The following is a 15,387-nucleotide window of genomic DNA, read 5'->3' as shown; positions in this document are numbered from 1 at the left end:
ACACATTTTAAAGTGTGATTATAAATTCTAAGTGCAAATGAGGAAATGCATCAAAGAAAACTCTGGTGCTGGAAGAGCAAACTGGGACGACTACTTTGAAAATAATTCGGTATTGTCTTGAAAAGCTGAACATTTACATACCCTACAAACTAGAAATTCCACTCCTGGGGTAGAGCCTAGAGAAATTCACACACATGAGCGACAACAGAGGTTTACAAGAATATTCATAGCAATTTGGTTCAAAACAACCCAGATTACATTGAGCCAGGGAAAAGATATATAAATTGTGGTATAGTCACATAATGGGAGAATATATTACAATGAAAATTAATGAACCACAGCTACATGCAAAGACATGGGTGAATCCTATAAATATGATATCAAGTGAAAAAAAACCAGATGAGAGAATGCTCCATATAGTATGAAACCATTTTTATAATGTTCAATAACAGAAAAACTAAATACATTGCTTATGGATACTGACATACATGATAAAATTATGAAATCATATAAAAGGATCAAAGGAATAATAAACACAAAAATCAGATTAGGTGCTATGGGGACACTGGGGAGGCAGAAAAATACAATAAAAAATGAGCACAAGTTAGGTGCCATGGCACTGTAAAGTTCTAGTTCTTGGGTTGTATGGCAGAGTCACAGGATTTTTTGTTGTTATGCTTTATATTTCACATATATTCTTTTTCATATATCATAACTTACATAATAAAAAGGTTTTTAAAACAAAAAAATTAAGTAGAATGTTCTGGGAAGACTTCATACAGGCCAATCACTAAAAAAACGAGCTTGAATTACAAGGAGATAAATCAACACTGAAAAACTTGTGCACAGGAGAGGAACGGCCTACAATGACAGAAATGCAACAGAACCTTTTAAAAACGATGGAAATGTTCCAAATCTGCACTGTCCAACATGGCAGCCAGCGGCCACATGTGACTACTAAGCACATGAAATATGGCTAGTGCACCTGAAGAACTGAAGTTTTATTTTATTTTAATTAAAGTTAAATTTAAACAGCCACAGTAGCTGGTGGTTACCACATAGGACAACACAGCTCCAGAGGATTCTCTATTCACACGGGATTGCAAGAATCTTTATGTTGTCCCTTCACGTAAAAAACCAAAAGGTGAAATTACAATTCATGCCTCACGGGTTTAGTACGTGTGAAAGATAAGGCAGAACTCCAAATAGGGAAGCTGTTTGCAAAGAAAACACCTGGCCCAGACATCAGAAAATGGGTAAAAAATCTGCAATTAAATCTTTTCAGTAAAAATAAAATGGTTATGGCATACCATACTTTTTTTTCACTTTAACCTTTTCAATTAACTAACCGACTATTAATACTTGTCCGAATTGAGCTGGACAAGTCGGCATCACTGGATGATGCTATTTCTGCACTGGAGTATCAGGAGCTTTAAAAGGTTTAATCTCACATCTAAGAATCAAATACAAAAATACCCATCTAAATAAGGATTCATCAGAGGAGTAATTTTAAATAGAAGAAACTGCGAAAAGCAACCTATTGTTTAATAGCACTTAAACATGTGCCATCTGGGACTTGCTTTAAAATACCTCAGGGTGGGGGAGCAGAGGTCAATGGGGAGAAATGAAACAAGACTGGAAAACTGATAATCCTGACGCTAGGAAATGGATTCATGGGTATCCAGGCCGCTATCCTGGTGCATATTTGAAAATTTACGTAATACAATAAAAAAATTTTTAAACACATTTGTAATGTTCTGTGAAAAAAACTAAAAGGAAATCCTCCATATCCTACAATTAGAACACTTTTAAAAATGGATAGTATTTCCATTACTTAAAAGCACATTTAAAAAAAATAAAAAGCCTTATTTTTCTCATATTTCAAAAGAAAAATCCCTCAGTCTATGCTACTTACAACACAATTTTTGCCCACATTAAGAATGTCATCAACTTGTTTGAATGGGGCTGGCCCCGTGGCTGAGTGGTTAAGTTCGTGCGCTCCACTGCAGGCAGCCCAGTGTTTCATTGGTTTGAATCCTGGGCGCGGACATGGCACTGCTCATCAAGCCACGCTGAGGCAGCGTCCCACGTGCCACAACTAGAAGGACCCACCACAAAGAATATACAACTATGTACCGGGGGGCTTTGGGGAGAAAAAGGAAAAAAATAAAATCTTTAAAAAAAAAAAAAGAATGTCACCAACTTGTTTGAAAATGGATCTCTTGCTTTTCCTTGACACCTAAATCTTCTATAATTTACTTATTATCTTCAATCATTTCTGCATACTTTTTCCTCCTAAAAGCAGGCATGTCCTTTTCTCCTGGCACTCTCCCATATTTCCAGCTTCAGCTCTGTCTTCTAAGCACTATATTAGAAGCCTTATGCTTGAGTCTACTTTCTGGAAGTTATTTATGGACATGTTCTAGACTCTTTATTAGACTCTCTCTTAATAGTTTACATACTTCTTTAACTCCCACCCACCAAGAAAAAAAGGCTGCACTAATTGTTTTTAGTCAATAAACACTAATTAAAAGTGAATGCATATCCATTAATGCACGAAATTCCTGCATCAAAGCAAAACTGAGAAAGAAAAAGAAGGAAAAGTTAAAGATCAGTAGGACAGATGAACAGTAGAGCCTAAAATGTACTTTAGAGGCCGGCCTGATGGCATAGTGGTTGGGGTCATGCACTCTGCTTCGGCAGCCTGGGGTTCACGAGTTCAGATCTCAGGTGCGGACCTACACACTGCTCATCAGGCCGTGCTGTGGTGGCATCCCACATGCAAATGGAGGAAGACTGATACAGATGTCAGCTTAGGGCCAATCTTCCCAAAAAATGCATTTTAAGAGGTTAAAAAAAACCACACACACAAGTTTAAATTTAAAAGGGAAAGAAGTGGATCCAAGTTATATGAAACAGGATGGCTCCTGAAGAAAAAGGGCTTTAAAATTGGAGGGAATTCTGACAGATCAGTAGCATGGAGAGTACAGGTGGGGGTAACAGGAAAGGTCTTTCCTTTTTTCCATGTGTCTTAGGCCTTTTCTCCACAACCCCTGGATGGGCCTTCAAGGAAGAGATTCCTCATTAATACCTTTAAGGTGCTGCCTCCTCACCAGCTGGGTTCTTAACTGCAGTGTCTTTCCCAGTCTGTTCAACTGTTACTCACCTGGGCACCATCCTCCCGCCATGTTCCTCGAAACCATCCAGGGCTCTTTCCCTTGCTCCAATAAGGAAATCACATCAGGCTTAGAAAGAGAAAGTCCTGTTTATAAGAAAAAGTAATAAGACACAATCATGCTATTCCTGAATTCAAACCCAGTCCTCAAAACACAGGCAACTACCTGAAGGACAAGAGGCAGGTGTAAAGGTCTGAAGCCTGGAGAAGATAAAGGCTCCACAAAAGCTGCCCATCTCCTCATCTATAGAACACAAAATAATTCCCTAGGAAATCGGTAGAAATCCACCCAGACAACTGAAAGATGCACCCAAAATTCACAAGTGACTTGGGGATAGTTATCCCTACCGAGTGAGACCAGGTGGTGGTAGTTCTCCAGCATCACATCTCTGTACAAACCCCTCTGAGCAGGGTCCAGGCACGCCCACTCCTCCTGAGAGAAGTCCACAGCCACATCCCTGAACATCACCAACCCCTAAAAGGACAAAACCACGTAGTACTGTTGAAATTAAAGGAAACATTTTTAAGATGAAAGAAGAGATGGAAAAGGACACTGAGGGATGCAGAAAATACACTAAGCAAATGGGCGAGACCAAGGACAGGGCGGAGTAAAAAGATCGGGTGTAACGAGAACAAAGTACCTCCATCTTCTTGAATATTCCTGTTGCTGCAGACAAACCTCCTTCATACAATGAGACATTCCCATTATCCCATGGCTAGGGCTAGGAGTGAATAGAACACACATTTACTTGTAGTTTCCCCAATAAATGAAAGAGAGCACAAAAACACACAGCAACCTGTAGGCCTGACAAATTACTATTTATTTTCATGATCATTCATGACTTACCAATATTTTTATTGTGGAAACTTTCAAACATCAGCAAAGTTGAAAGAATTTTATAGTGAACATCTGATATACTAATTACTACTTACAATAAACTCTTAAATATGAGCTCCTCCCTTTGCTTTTTCTTCTTATTTCTTAAAGGAAGACAGAATCTTTCTAAAATATTTACCAAACAAGCGAAAACTCTATCACACACAATAGGACTTTGATATAATTAAGATGTACAGAAAATACTAAGGATCTCCATTGTTAGACAAAATCATAAGCATTTTTCCTAATAATGCAAATTCTTTAATAAATTTTTTTAACTGGTTGTATCTTTCATCTTAGGAAGGCAAGACATAATCATTCCATTATTTTGGATGTTTAGATTGAACAAGATCTCTGAGTTCCTTTACAGCTTTGAAAATTTACAATTCTCAAAAACTTATGCATCTGGCTAATCTTACCTGTTAAAAAGTTCAAAACTATAGAAAACCTAATAGTATACTGTTCAGGGATATTCAGTGAAACAATTATGAAAAGCGAGAAAATGAAGGCTACAAAATTGTCTTTACAGGTTACCCTTTGAGAGGGAGGGCACGGTGCAAAAGGGTCTTGTTAGGTACATGAATGTTCTATTCCTTTTTTTTTTTTTTGAGGAAGAGTAGCCCTGAGCTAACTACTGCCAATTCTCCTCTTTTTGCTGAGGAAGACTGGCCCTGAGCTAACATCCATGCCCATCTTCCTCTACTTTATACGTGGGACACCTACCACAGCATGGCGTGCCAAGCGGTGCCATGTCCGCGCCCGGGATCCAAACCAGCGAACCCCAGGCCGCTGAGAAGCGGAAGGTGCGAACTTAATCGCTGTGCTACCAGGCCGGCCCGCTATTATTCTTTTGAGTATGAAATACTTCACCTTTTTTAAAAGATTTTATTTTTCCTTTTTCTCCCAAAGCCCCCTGGTACATAGTTGTGTATTCTTAGTTGTGGGTCCTTCTAGTTGTGGCATGTGGGACGCCACCTCAGCATGGCCTGATGAGCGGTGCCATGATCTCGCCCAGGATTTGAACTGGCGAAACCCTGGGCCTCCGAAGCAGAGCGTGCAAACTTAACCACTCCGCCACGGGGCTGGCCCCAATACTTCATTTTTTTTTAAAGGGGGAACTCAAAAATTAAGGAAAAGTAAATAGGCTTGTGAAGATCAGTTATCCCACTCGACAGTCCTTTCCGCTTCATTAAGCCACGGTCTGATAAGGGAAGCTCTGCTCCTGCCCGCCCTGGAAGGTGCTTAGGCTCCGCCATGGAGCACTGCACACAAATGTGAACACTGTCACAGTGGGACACAAAGGGACAAGCCCAGGCCGCTGGGCACCACCACTCACTCCCTGACAGACTGGAAGGATGGGGGATGGGTTCATGGATGGAGCTCAGCTGGGCAAGGAAGTTTCTAGATAAAGAAAATAAATGTTCATGCAAAGAAAAAAAGAAAAAAACCAAGACACTGTATTTCAATAAAATAAATAAGTCATGGGGGTCATAATACACAGCATGGTGTCTACAGTTAATAATACTGTATTGCATATTTGAAAGTCGCTAAGAGAATAGATCCTAAAAGTTCTCACCACAAGAAAAAAATTTATAACTATATATGGTAATAGATGTTAGCGAGACTTACTGTGGTGACCATTTCACAATATAGACAAATGTCTGATCATTATGTTGTAAACCTGAAACTGTATGTCAAGTAGTTAAAACAGTTTAAAAGACACTATTTTTCAGAGAAGAAATAACTCACCTGGAGCATGGCTTTTAAAATTGTAACCCAAGCTGTATTTCTCTGGATTCCTCTCTTGGAAAAGTATAGCATCCCAAGAAAGCAGCTGTGGAGAAAGAAAAAATAACTCCCAGATATGCCCCAAAGAACTCCACACTCCCCTTCCAGTTCCTTGCTATGCTGCCTACCCCTACCTTCCCCACCCAACACACACACACAAACACACACACACACACACACTCTGATGGCAACTAAAAGGGGTGTATACAGATCCCGGCCCTTCCCTAAGCTCGGGGAACCCAAGAACGGCAGGATGGATTCAGGGCAGATGTGCTCCGGCACTGAGAGGGGCCCAGGCACCTCTGCAGGAGGGACTCAGGCAGACCATTACCCTAATCTCAAGAAGCTGATCTGGACCTCAGCGGGCACAACAATAACGGCCTCATTACAGTTCCCCCTTTGCAGGTGCAGCCAAGCTTCCCCAAGGAGAGTTACTGAAGTTACAGCCTAAGTCAAAGGGGGAGTCCTCAAGCTAGAAACCCACCATACTTGCACATGTTCAGCTCCTAGGCAAAGACTTCCAGAGGCTTCTGCACCAGGCTAGAGATATAAAATCTCTTGGCTTCTTCCTGGCTATATTTAGAACCATCGAGTCTAAGCAGGGGCTGCCCAACCCATGCCAAAGACTGCAAGGCCTTGAGTACCTGGCCACACAAACTAGACAGAAAGGAAGACAAGAGTATAGACACAGCCCATGCTGAATGAGAAATAAACCTGTCACGTTAAGATACTGACATTTAGGTGTTGTTAACACAGCATGGCCTAGCCTAGCCTGCCACTGCTACAGTAAGAAACCATACTAAATTCCCTGTCCACCCCCTCACTGTCCTTGGAACACCACAGAGATATACTTTAGATTTTGTTGTAGATGATGGACACAAACACATAAATACATTTAAAAATTGGTATGCAAATCAAAACCACAGTGAAATATTGCTTCATATCTATTAGAATGGCTATTAACAAAAAGACAACAAATAATGAGCATTAGCGGAGATGTGGAGAAAAGGGAACCCTTGTGCACCATTGGTGGAAATGTAAATTGGTGCAGCCACTATAGAAAATATGCAGAGATTCCTCAAAACACTAAAAACAGTACTACCATGGGATCCAGCAAATCCACTTCTGGGTAGTTATCTCAAGAAAACACACACAGTGACTCAAAAAAATATCTGCACCCCCATCCATGTTCACTGCAGCATTATTTACAATAGCCAAGACATGGAAGCAACCTGAGTCCATCAGCGAACGAATGGATAAAGAAAACATGGTGTATATATGCAGTGGAATACTACGCAGCCATAGCAAAGGAAATCTTGCCATTTCTGACATGGATGGAACTCGAGGGCATTATGCTAAGTCAGACAGATAAAGACAAATACCGTATGATCTCACTTATATATGGAATCTGAAAAAAAAACCAAACTCATAGATATGGAGAATAGATTGGCAGTTGCCAGAGGTGGGGGGCGGGGAGATGGCGGGTGGGTGAAATGGATAAATGTGGTCAAAAGGCATAAACTTCTAGTTTTTAAAATAAATAAGTCCTGGGGATGTAACGTACAGCATGGTGACTGCAGTTAATAATACTGTATTGTATATTTGAAAGGTGCTAAGAGAGTAGATCTTAAAAGTTCTCATCACAAGAAATAATTTCTAACTATGTGTGGTGATGGATGTTAACTAGACTTACTGAGGTGATCATTTCACAATATAGACATACACTGAATCATTAGGTTGTACACCTGAAACTAGTATAATGTTACATATCAATTATATCTTGGTAAAAAAATGGTACTAAGAGCTACGGAGAAAAATCAAATAGGATAAGAGAGATAGGAAGTACATGGTGAAGAAGCTGTTTTATACAGGGTGGTCAAGGAGGGCTTTTCCAGTTTGTTGACATGTGAGGCAAGTCTTGAAGACGTGAAGGAGTAAGTGATGCAGATGTTGGGAGTACGAAAATTCCAGGCAGGGGGACGAGCAAGCTCAAATGCAGAGGAGGCAGAATTAAGTTATAAAAAAAATTACAGAAGCTAAAGTCAGAACAGAAACAGATCACACAGGGCTATGTACGCCACGGCAGAAACTTTGGTTTTTATTCTAAGATGGAAAGCCACAGAAAGTTTTAAGTCAAGGAGTGACATAATCCAACTTACATTTTGGAGGAATCACCTTGGCTGCTGTGCTAAGGAATTTAAGCAGGCAATGAAGGAAGCAGGGGGACCAGTGATACGCTATTGCAAGATCAAATGAGAGATGGCTGTGGCCTAGATGGGGACCAGCTGAACTTTCATGTGCACGGTTTCCAACTTCTGAGTTCCTCTCACTTAGCTGAGCACAGGCTTACCACCTTCTCTCCACTGTCTAGAACTGCTCCCTTGCTCCCAGTAATAAATTGTCTACCTAGAGTTCCAAACTTTAGATGTTTTATAGTCTAATTAATTGCTGTATGAAGTCTAGAATGAGACACAACATTGCCTAAGCAATCCTGTGTACATGTTGTCCACCTATAATGTTTTGATCACCTTACCCCCCTTCTCTTTGCCCCTTCGCCATCCCTACCCCAACCAGGGCAATATGGGAGTATAGGCCTCTGGAGAAGAAGAAAGTCTGCCATTTCAGAGGAAGGAAGGATTTGTGGATGTGGTCATCATCTGCTAGCTAGATAGACAAATGGCTAAATTCTATTCAGAGAGATCTCTTCTAGGAAGTGATACTGGAGAAGTCAAGGAGCCTAGTTCTGCTGACTGAAAATAGTTTTCCCCTATTATTCATAATCTGCCTTTTAGGACATCTATTTCCTTAAAGTGAATCTTCAGGGAGCTTCTGAGGAGCTTGACATTGTTTAAGACTTGTTTTGAGATTTACTGAGCTGCAAATTAAGAGCTCTGAAGCTTCATCATTCTGCGGACTTCACATGCCTTTGGCCCTCTTACAAATACTTCTCTTCCTAAAAAATACGGGGGCGATTTAAATATAACAATTTCTTGAGTATTTCTATTTATTTTACTGTTGCTTAATGTTACTCATAATAATGAAAATGCATATGCTGTATCTCAAACATAGTTTTAATCAGCTGCATAAAATGCTCCCGTATAGTGGGATTTATTTAAAATTTCCCTACTTACGAAAACTAATTTTGGATATGATTATCTCAAGGGTTGTCCCAAGGTGTTATACTCTCTGCTTTTAGATCTATCCATGGTTCTCCTTTTTTGTAAGCCTAAGTGATCATCATTACAGTCCGCCTTCCCTTTAGAAGTCCAGTGGGGGAGTCCGCGGACTCCAGGTTGAGAACCCCAATGAGGACCATTTCAACATTTAATTCAAAATAGACCTGGAAACTGGTCCAAGTGTTTATCCACAGATTACGTGGCAAATCCCTGGTCCTACTGGTGTAGAACTCTTTGATCGAGCCCCTAGTCTCATTCCTACTCCAAAAACACTGGCAAAGTGAAAGATCTTATCACCTCCTTGGAACGAGACTAACCAACACCTTCTCATAAACGGCATGGCTTTCAGTACCAGGACTGTGGTGTGTGATGCTACAAATGCACTAATCTTATTTTCAACAATTCGGCTGTTATGATAAAGGCTGTTGTATTTGCCTCACTAGGCCAGCAGAGATGTTAGAGGAGATCTGGCACACAAGAGAAACTGCCAAATTAATACTAAGACAGAGGGATAGATAGGAAACTGGGTCCTTGGGTCTAACCCTAAGGCCCCCATTATGTATCAAAATGGGAAATACCTAGGACACGGTCTCTTGAATGGGCTTTTGGTAGTTAGGAATGGTCAGAAGAGGAAAAATAAAATTAAGCTCTGAAAAACAAGAAAGATTTCAGCGAAGAAAGAAAGATTTCAGGGAAGAAAGAAAAAACTTCACAGAACCTTGATCTCGGCCTTTGGATGTTCAATAACCATTCTTCCCTTTTCCTCTCAGTGACAGAACTGTGGGAGAAAGAAGAAATTGATGAGACATATGGCTTTTCTTGAAATCCCAGCCGACCAGGTTGGAACGCACACTTCCTCCAGCCCCTATACACATACACACACACACAGAGGAAGGTCAGGGAAGACTGAAGAGTTCAGCCAATGCTCTTACAAGAAAGGGCCAGAACCAATTATGAGCTCACAGACGTCTCCTGGGTACAGAGCGGTGAAGTCATACTTGCACAAGCACAACCACCTCCCTCCCCCCGTGTGCACACATAGCGCTGTGTTAGGTCACCTGGTTACATATAACCCCACATACACACCCAGGGGACACACAAAGTCCCAATCGCAAAGCCACTGGCCTCCCCACACCCACAGACCCATTGCCCCACCGCCAGACAATCACAATCTCACACATACACTCACCAAGGGGGTCCCACTAGTTGCACCTGCACAGCCACAGTCGCCTAACGTCACACAGTCACAGACCTCCAACTCGCACACACACGATGCTGACACATTCACACAACCACACACCCACCACCTGGGCACAGGGTCCCAACTGCACGATCACCATGCGAGACGGCGCGCCGTCGTGCAGTCACAGTCACGTACTCATTTTGGGAACACACATGGACACTAGAACTTCCCTCCATCATCCAGAGTTATCACTACCTACAGTCACAGTCACACACGAAAACACAGTAACAATCACAATCCTTCTCACACACACACATACGATCTTCTCTCTTTAGCTCGCTCGGGAGACAAAAGGATGGGAAACAGACTCCTCACCCTAGTCCTTCCCTAGTTCCGGTCCGGCCCAAACCGGCCAAGTTGCGCCGGACTCCAAAGGCCCCACAGCAGGTAACTTCGCGGAGCAGAGCGTCCCGCCACCCTGTACAGAAGCGGCCAAAATCCCGCGGGACGTAGCGCGCCTGCAGAGTCCTCTGGGAAATGTAGTCCAGAGGTGGACGGCAGACCTCCTAACACCTCTCAGCGCACTGCGCTGGGCTTGCGCTCATTTACCGCCTCTCCGCACCAAAGAGAACCCACGGTCCGGCCGCGGAGCGGCTCGCAGGTGGAGCCAGCCGGCTGGCTAGCGGCGCCAGGCCCACTCATCCCGGGCAGCTCGGGTATCGGCGGTACGCTCAAGACGAGACGGCCGGTTCGCGGCGGAAGTAGCTTCCAGCCGCAGAGCCTATGGGTAATGTAGTCCAGGCTAGAAAAGCAGCCAATCCGGCCAGAATGCGAGCGAACTGATTCTTCTCAGCTCGGAGCCTGGTCCTGCCCCGTAACCGCCCGGCGGCGCCTGGAGATGCCTGGAGGTTGTAGCTCGCCCACGGAAGGCAGAGGGCATGAAACACTGACCTGACGTTCTTATCTTTGTCCATCGGTGAGTTTGGCCTCGGTCCGCGCAGCGCTGAGGGTGAGAGTGAAGGTGGAACCTGTCTCGGTCTGGACCGGGTCGAGGAGACTACAGGGAGGGAATCACAGTCTCGGAAGCCGAGCGTGTGCGCGCGCGCGTGTCTGCGTGCGTGTGCGCGCGGCGCGCCCTCAGGCGAGGAGGAGGGCGGGCACAGGAGAATCCGAAGATGCTGAGCTGTGACCGCAGGTGTGACTGGGTGTTGTGTACATGTGAATGTGGGTCACCTATCTGGGAGACCAAGATTGTTCTCTGTATCAGACATTAACCTCTGAGCCTCATGTTAGTCATTTGTAAAATGATAACAAGAGCGCATCTTTCTGGACCATCAATTTTATTTGGAGGTTGACAGGAGGACAAAAACAAACCTATTAGATGATAAACCACATAAACGGATTTTTATGTTAACATAGTCATATTTATTATGATTAGAATGCAAATTCAACATGCTTTTAAAGGAAGAGAGAAGATTGCAAAGTAATTTTTTGTTATGAGATGCTTGGTTTTGTCTGTCCCCAATCCCCAAGTATCCTCATCTCTCTTCTGTATATTTAATGAAACTACTAAAGTATTTGGGTTTAAGTGTACCACCTTACTATTTGTTTTCTGTTTACTCCACCTGTTCACGATCTTAACATTTTCAAGGAGTACAGGTTAGTTATTTTGTATAATGTTCTTCAATTTGGGTTTACCTGACGTTTCTTCATCATTTATACATTTTGGGGAGGACTACCCCATAAGTGATGCTATGTCTTTCTCAGTTTATCCTATCAGGAGACACATAACGTCAATATAGTTCATTACTGTTGATGTTAACTTTTATTACTTAGTTTAAATGGTGCCTATGAGGTTTCTCCACTGTAGAGTTAATTAATCAGTGTGTTGGATTTATCAATGAATAAAAGGAAGCCAACTGGCAAAGGAGCCTGGGAAATGTAGTTTGCAGACTGCCAGTCCCAGTATTACAGAGAAGTATATAGAAGGTTCAGTGTGGGACTGAAAAACTAAACCAGCACATGAACATCTTGGGAATTTCCTTCAACCCTTTCCTTTCTTATGTTGGATTACTGGTTTCCTGGAGCTTATGTCTTCTTTTTTTTTTTTTCTTGATTTAGTCCATTTTTTGGTAAAAAAAAAAAAAAGTCCTCCATTAGCATCTTAGGTTAATTTGGAGTATAACTTTGGGGCCCTTACAAAACTGAAAAACGTCTTTATTCTGCCTCTTTTGTGTGATAGCTTAACTAGGTTGGAATTTTAGGTTGGATATAGCTTTCCCTGGGAATTTGAGAGAATTATACGATTGTCTTCCAGCTTACAGTTTTTATCTTAAAGTATGATGACAGTTTGACTTGTGTTTTGTTATTGCTGCTCTTTCTTTTTGGAAGCATTTAAGATCTTCTCTTCATACCTAGTTTTCTGAAATTTCCCAAATGTGTGCTTCGGTATGAGTCTTTTTTTGTTCATTGTACAGTGGACTTTATTTTGAAGAAGGGTGACCTGTATTTCCAGAAATCTTATATTTGTTCTCTGAAATTTTCCTCCATTCAATTTTCTCCTCTTTCTTTTTCTGGAACTCCTTTGAGCAGGATGTTGAAATTCCTGATTTTATCTGTTATTTTTCTCATCTTTTATTACCTTGTTTTTTTACTCTTTATTTTTTTTTCAGCAACTGGATGATTTCCACAACTCTATTTCCCATACCTGCTATGAATTTTTTTTTCCTGAGGAAGATTTGCCCTGAGCTAACATCTGTTCCAGTCTTCCTCTATTTTGTGTGTGGGTTGCTGCCACAGCATGGCCACTGACAAGTGTTATAGGTCCATGCCCAGGAACCAAACCCAGGCCGCCAAAGAGAGGCATGCCAAACTTAACCACTAAGCCACAGGGCTGACCCCTGCTATGAAAATTTTCATAATAGCTATCCTATTTTTAATTTCCAAGAACAGGTTTTATAGTACTTGGTATTTGTTTCCTTGGTAGAATATCTCCTCTTATCTCTCTGTGCTATTGTAGGGGGGTTTGGGCAGGGGTTTTTTGTTGTCTTTTTCTGTTCCTTTCCTATAGCCATTTCTGTAGTTCTTTTTTTATTGTTTTCATCTGTCTTTCATATTACCAAGTTTACATTTACATTACGATTACATATTACTAAGTTTTCCCTAGTTGATTAATAGCAGTCCATTCATCTTTTATTAATAATGCACTAAAAAGATGACTATCATATCTATATATGTAGATATTTGAGGGCTTGTCAACTTGTAAGCTTTGCTGTAGAACTTTCGCTCAAGAATTCAGACATTTCTTTGTTGGCCCAAAAATGTTATTACTATAGGTCTTCTGGGCTGTTCCATCTTGCTGGAGAAGCGTCTTTTCATCTCTTGACTATCAGAATTTTGGGACTCCAACAGTGATGAGATCCCACCATTTATTGAATGCCCCTAATTTCATTTTGGTGCCCCCCCCCCCCCGCCATCTGCTTTTCTTCATATCCCTGTGGCTGAAGCTTCTCTGATTCATTTTTTCGAGAGAATAAATATTCTATTCTTTGCCAGGGTAGTATAGTGGTATATTAGTTATCTGTTTCTGCATAAAAAATTGCCCCACAACCTCGCAGCTTAGAACAACAAACATTTATTGTCTCAAAGTTTCTGAGGGTTACATGTGGAAGCAGCTTAGCTGGCTGATTCTGCCTCAGGATCTCTCATGAGGTTGCAGGCAAGCTGCTGGCCAGGCTTGACTGGACTGGAACCTCTGTGCCCTGGTTAGATGGCTCACCCACATGGCTTTTGGTAGTTCCTTGCTGGCTCTTGTCAGACAGCTGCAGTTCCTTCTTACATGGGCCTCTCCACAGGGCTGCCTGAGTGTCCTAACAACTGGCTTAATAGCCTCCCCCCAGAGCAAGTGATAGAAGAAAGAGAGAGAACATAGTCAGAAAACCACAGTACCTCTTATGACCTAGGTTCAGAGGTCACATCCCTTCACTTCCACCACAATCTGTTCATTAGAGGTGAGTCGCTAAGTCCAGCCCACACTCAAAGCAGGGGACCAGGAAAAGTATCCAAAAAATCTGTGGACATAGTTTAGAACTACCACGGGTGGCAATCACTTCACTTGAGTGGGGATGAGGTTGATGAGTTTCAAACTACTTATAAATCTTTTTTTCAGCTGCTTGCTTTGTCACCGCCTTTTGAGGCATTTGGTTCCTCCAGTCCATGAGCTGTTGCAGTGATTGGTTTATACCTTACTTTTCACTGACATTCTTTTCTGCAGGCACCTTTATGTGCACTTCCAGTCTGCCGTCTGCTTGCCGTCTTTGAAAACTTTGTTGATATATCTCATCAACTATAGCAATTCTCCTTTTTCTTGTGAGTTTCTGTTGTCCCACTCTCCCATTTACATAACTTTAATGAAATTTCTGGAGGAAGCAAAAATAAGTGCCTGTGTCATTCTGTTATGTTTAACACACTGTGTCCCCCTTGTTTATCCTTTTGGTCATTCTAACCTCTGTCTAGTCATCTAAATAGACTCTTGTCATGAACTCACTCTTTCATCCTATTTGTTACTTACTCATTTTGTGATCCTTTCACTTTGCTGATTTCTGAGTTATGGAAGGTTAATTTAAAAGCATTCAAAGCTATACATACTAATCAAATGTCAGTGTTCTACCCAAAGTTTCTCTGTAAGAGTTTCCTTCTCAAAATTAGGGGCCAGTGGATATTAGCACTCAGGATTCCTGTCATATTGTGGGATTCTTTGGGCCTGAAACTGAAGAGTCTACCCCCTAGTAGCAAATATCTGAAATTTTATTAATAATGTAATAGTGGAAAAATTTTTAAGTGATGATGATTACAGTAATAGTTTTTTGCATGCTTACTGCATGCTAAACAGTGTTTTAAGCAATTTTCACATATTAATTTTTAATGATTATTCTTTGTACTTCATTTTAGAAGAAATCTTGGAAGTTAATAAGCAGTTTTAGAGGCAACTGAAAGACTTACAAGTCAAATTATATATATCTCCAAGAAAATACAGAGGAAAAAGGCAGTGAATGTGAGTAAATTGGAAAGACATACCCTCTGAGTTCACATATTGTTTCTTCAAGACAAGGCCTATGTCAATGTGACTGACTTGGAAAGAATTGAAAACTTAATTTTGACTTAACATATTATGAAGGAATCTATGTAA

The 15,387-nt window shown here is 41.5% G+C and overlaps 1 protein-coding gene across 3 annotated transcripts in view; it reads right to left on the bottom strand.

Moving 5' to 3' along the window:
- The window catches only part of LOC100060759 (zinc finger protein 850), a 32,588-nt gene extending 21,275 nt beyond the window's left edge, over positions 1 to 11,313 (bottom strand). The window contains exons 1-6 of one of the 3 annotated variants that reach the window (XM_014733355.3): positions 11,151 to 11,313; positions 9,735 to 9,794; positions 5,802 to 5,886; positions 3,817 to 3,897; positions 3,524 to 3,650; positions 3,167 to 3,262 (exon numbers count right to left, since the gene is read on the bottom strand). In XM_014733355.3, the coding sequence (XP_014588841.1) occupies positions 3,167 to 3,262; positions 3,524 to 3,650; positions 3,817 to 3,822 (229 nt within the window). In that variant the 5' untranslated portion in view covers positions 3,823 to 3,897; positions 5,802 to 5,886; positions 9,735 to 9,794; positions 11,151 to 11,313. Of the gene's footprint in view, positions 1 to 3,166; positions 3,263 to 3,523; positions 3,651 to 3,816; positions 3,898 to 5,801; positions 5,887 to 9,734; positions 9,795 to 10,574 lie in introns of all 3 variants that reach the window. The other 2 variants (XM_014733352.3, XM_023651348.2) reach the window with 2 other exon arrangements.
- Positions 11,314 to 15,387: the final 4,074 nt, after the last annotated feature.

Source organism: Equus caballus, chromosome 10, assembly GCF_041296265.1.
Source record: "Equus caballus isolate H_3958 breed thoroughbred chromosome 10, TB-T2T, whole genome shotgun sequence".
NCBI classification, from domain to species: domain Eukaryota; kingdom Metazoa; phylum Chordata; class Mammalia; order Perissodactyla; family Equidae; genus Equus; species Equus caballus.
Note: the sequence above shows the minus strand (reverse complement) of the source record. Positions and strands in the feature narration are given on the sequence as shown.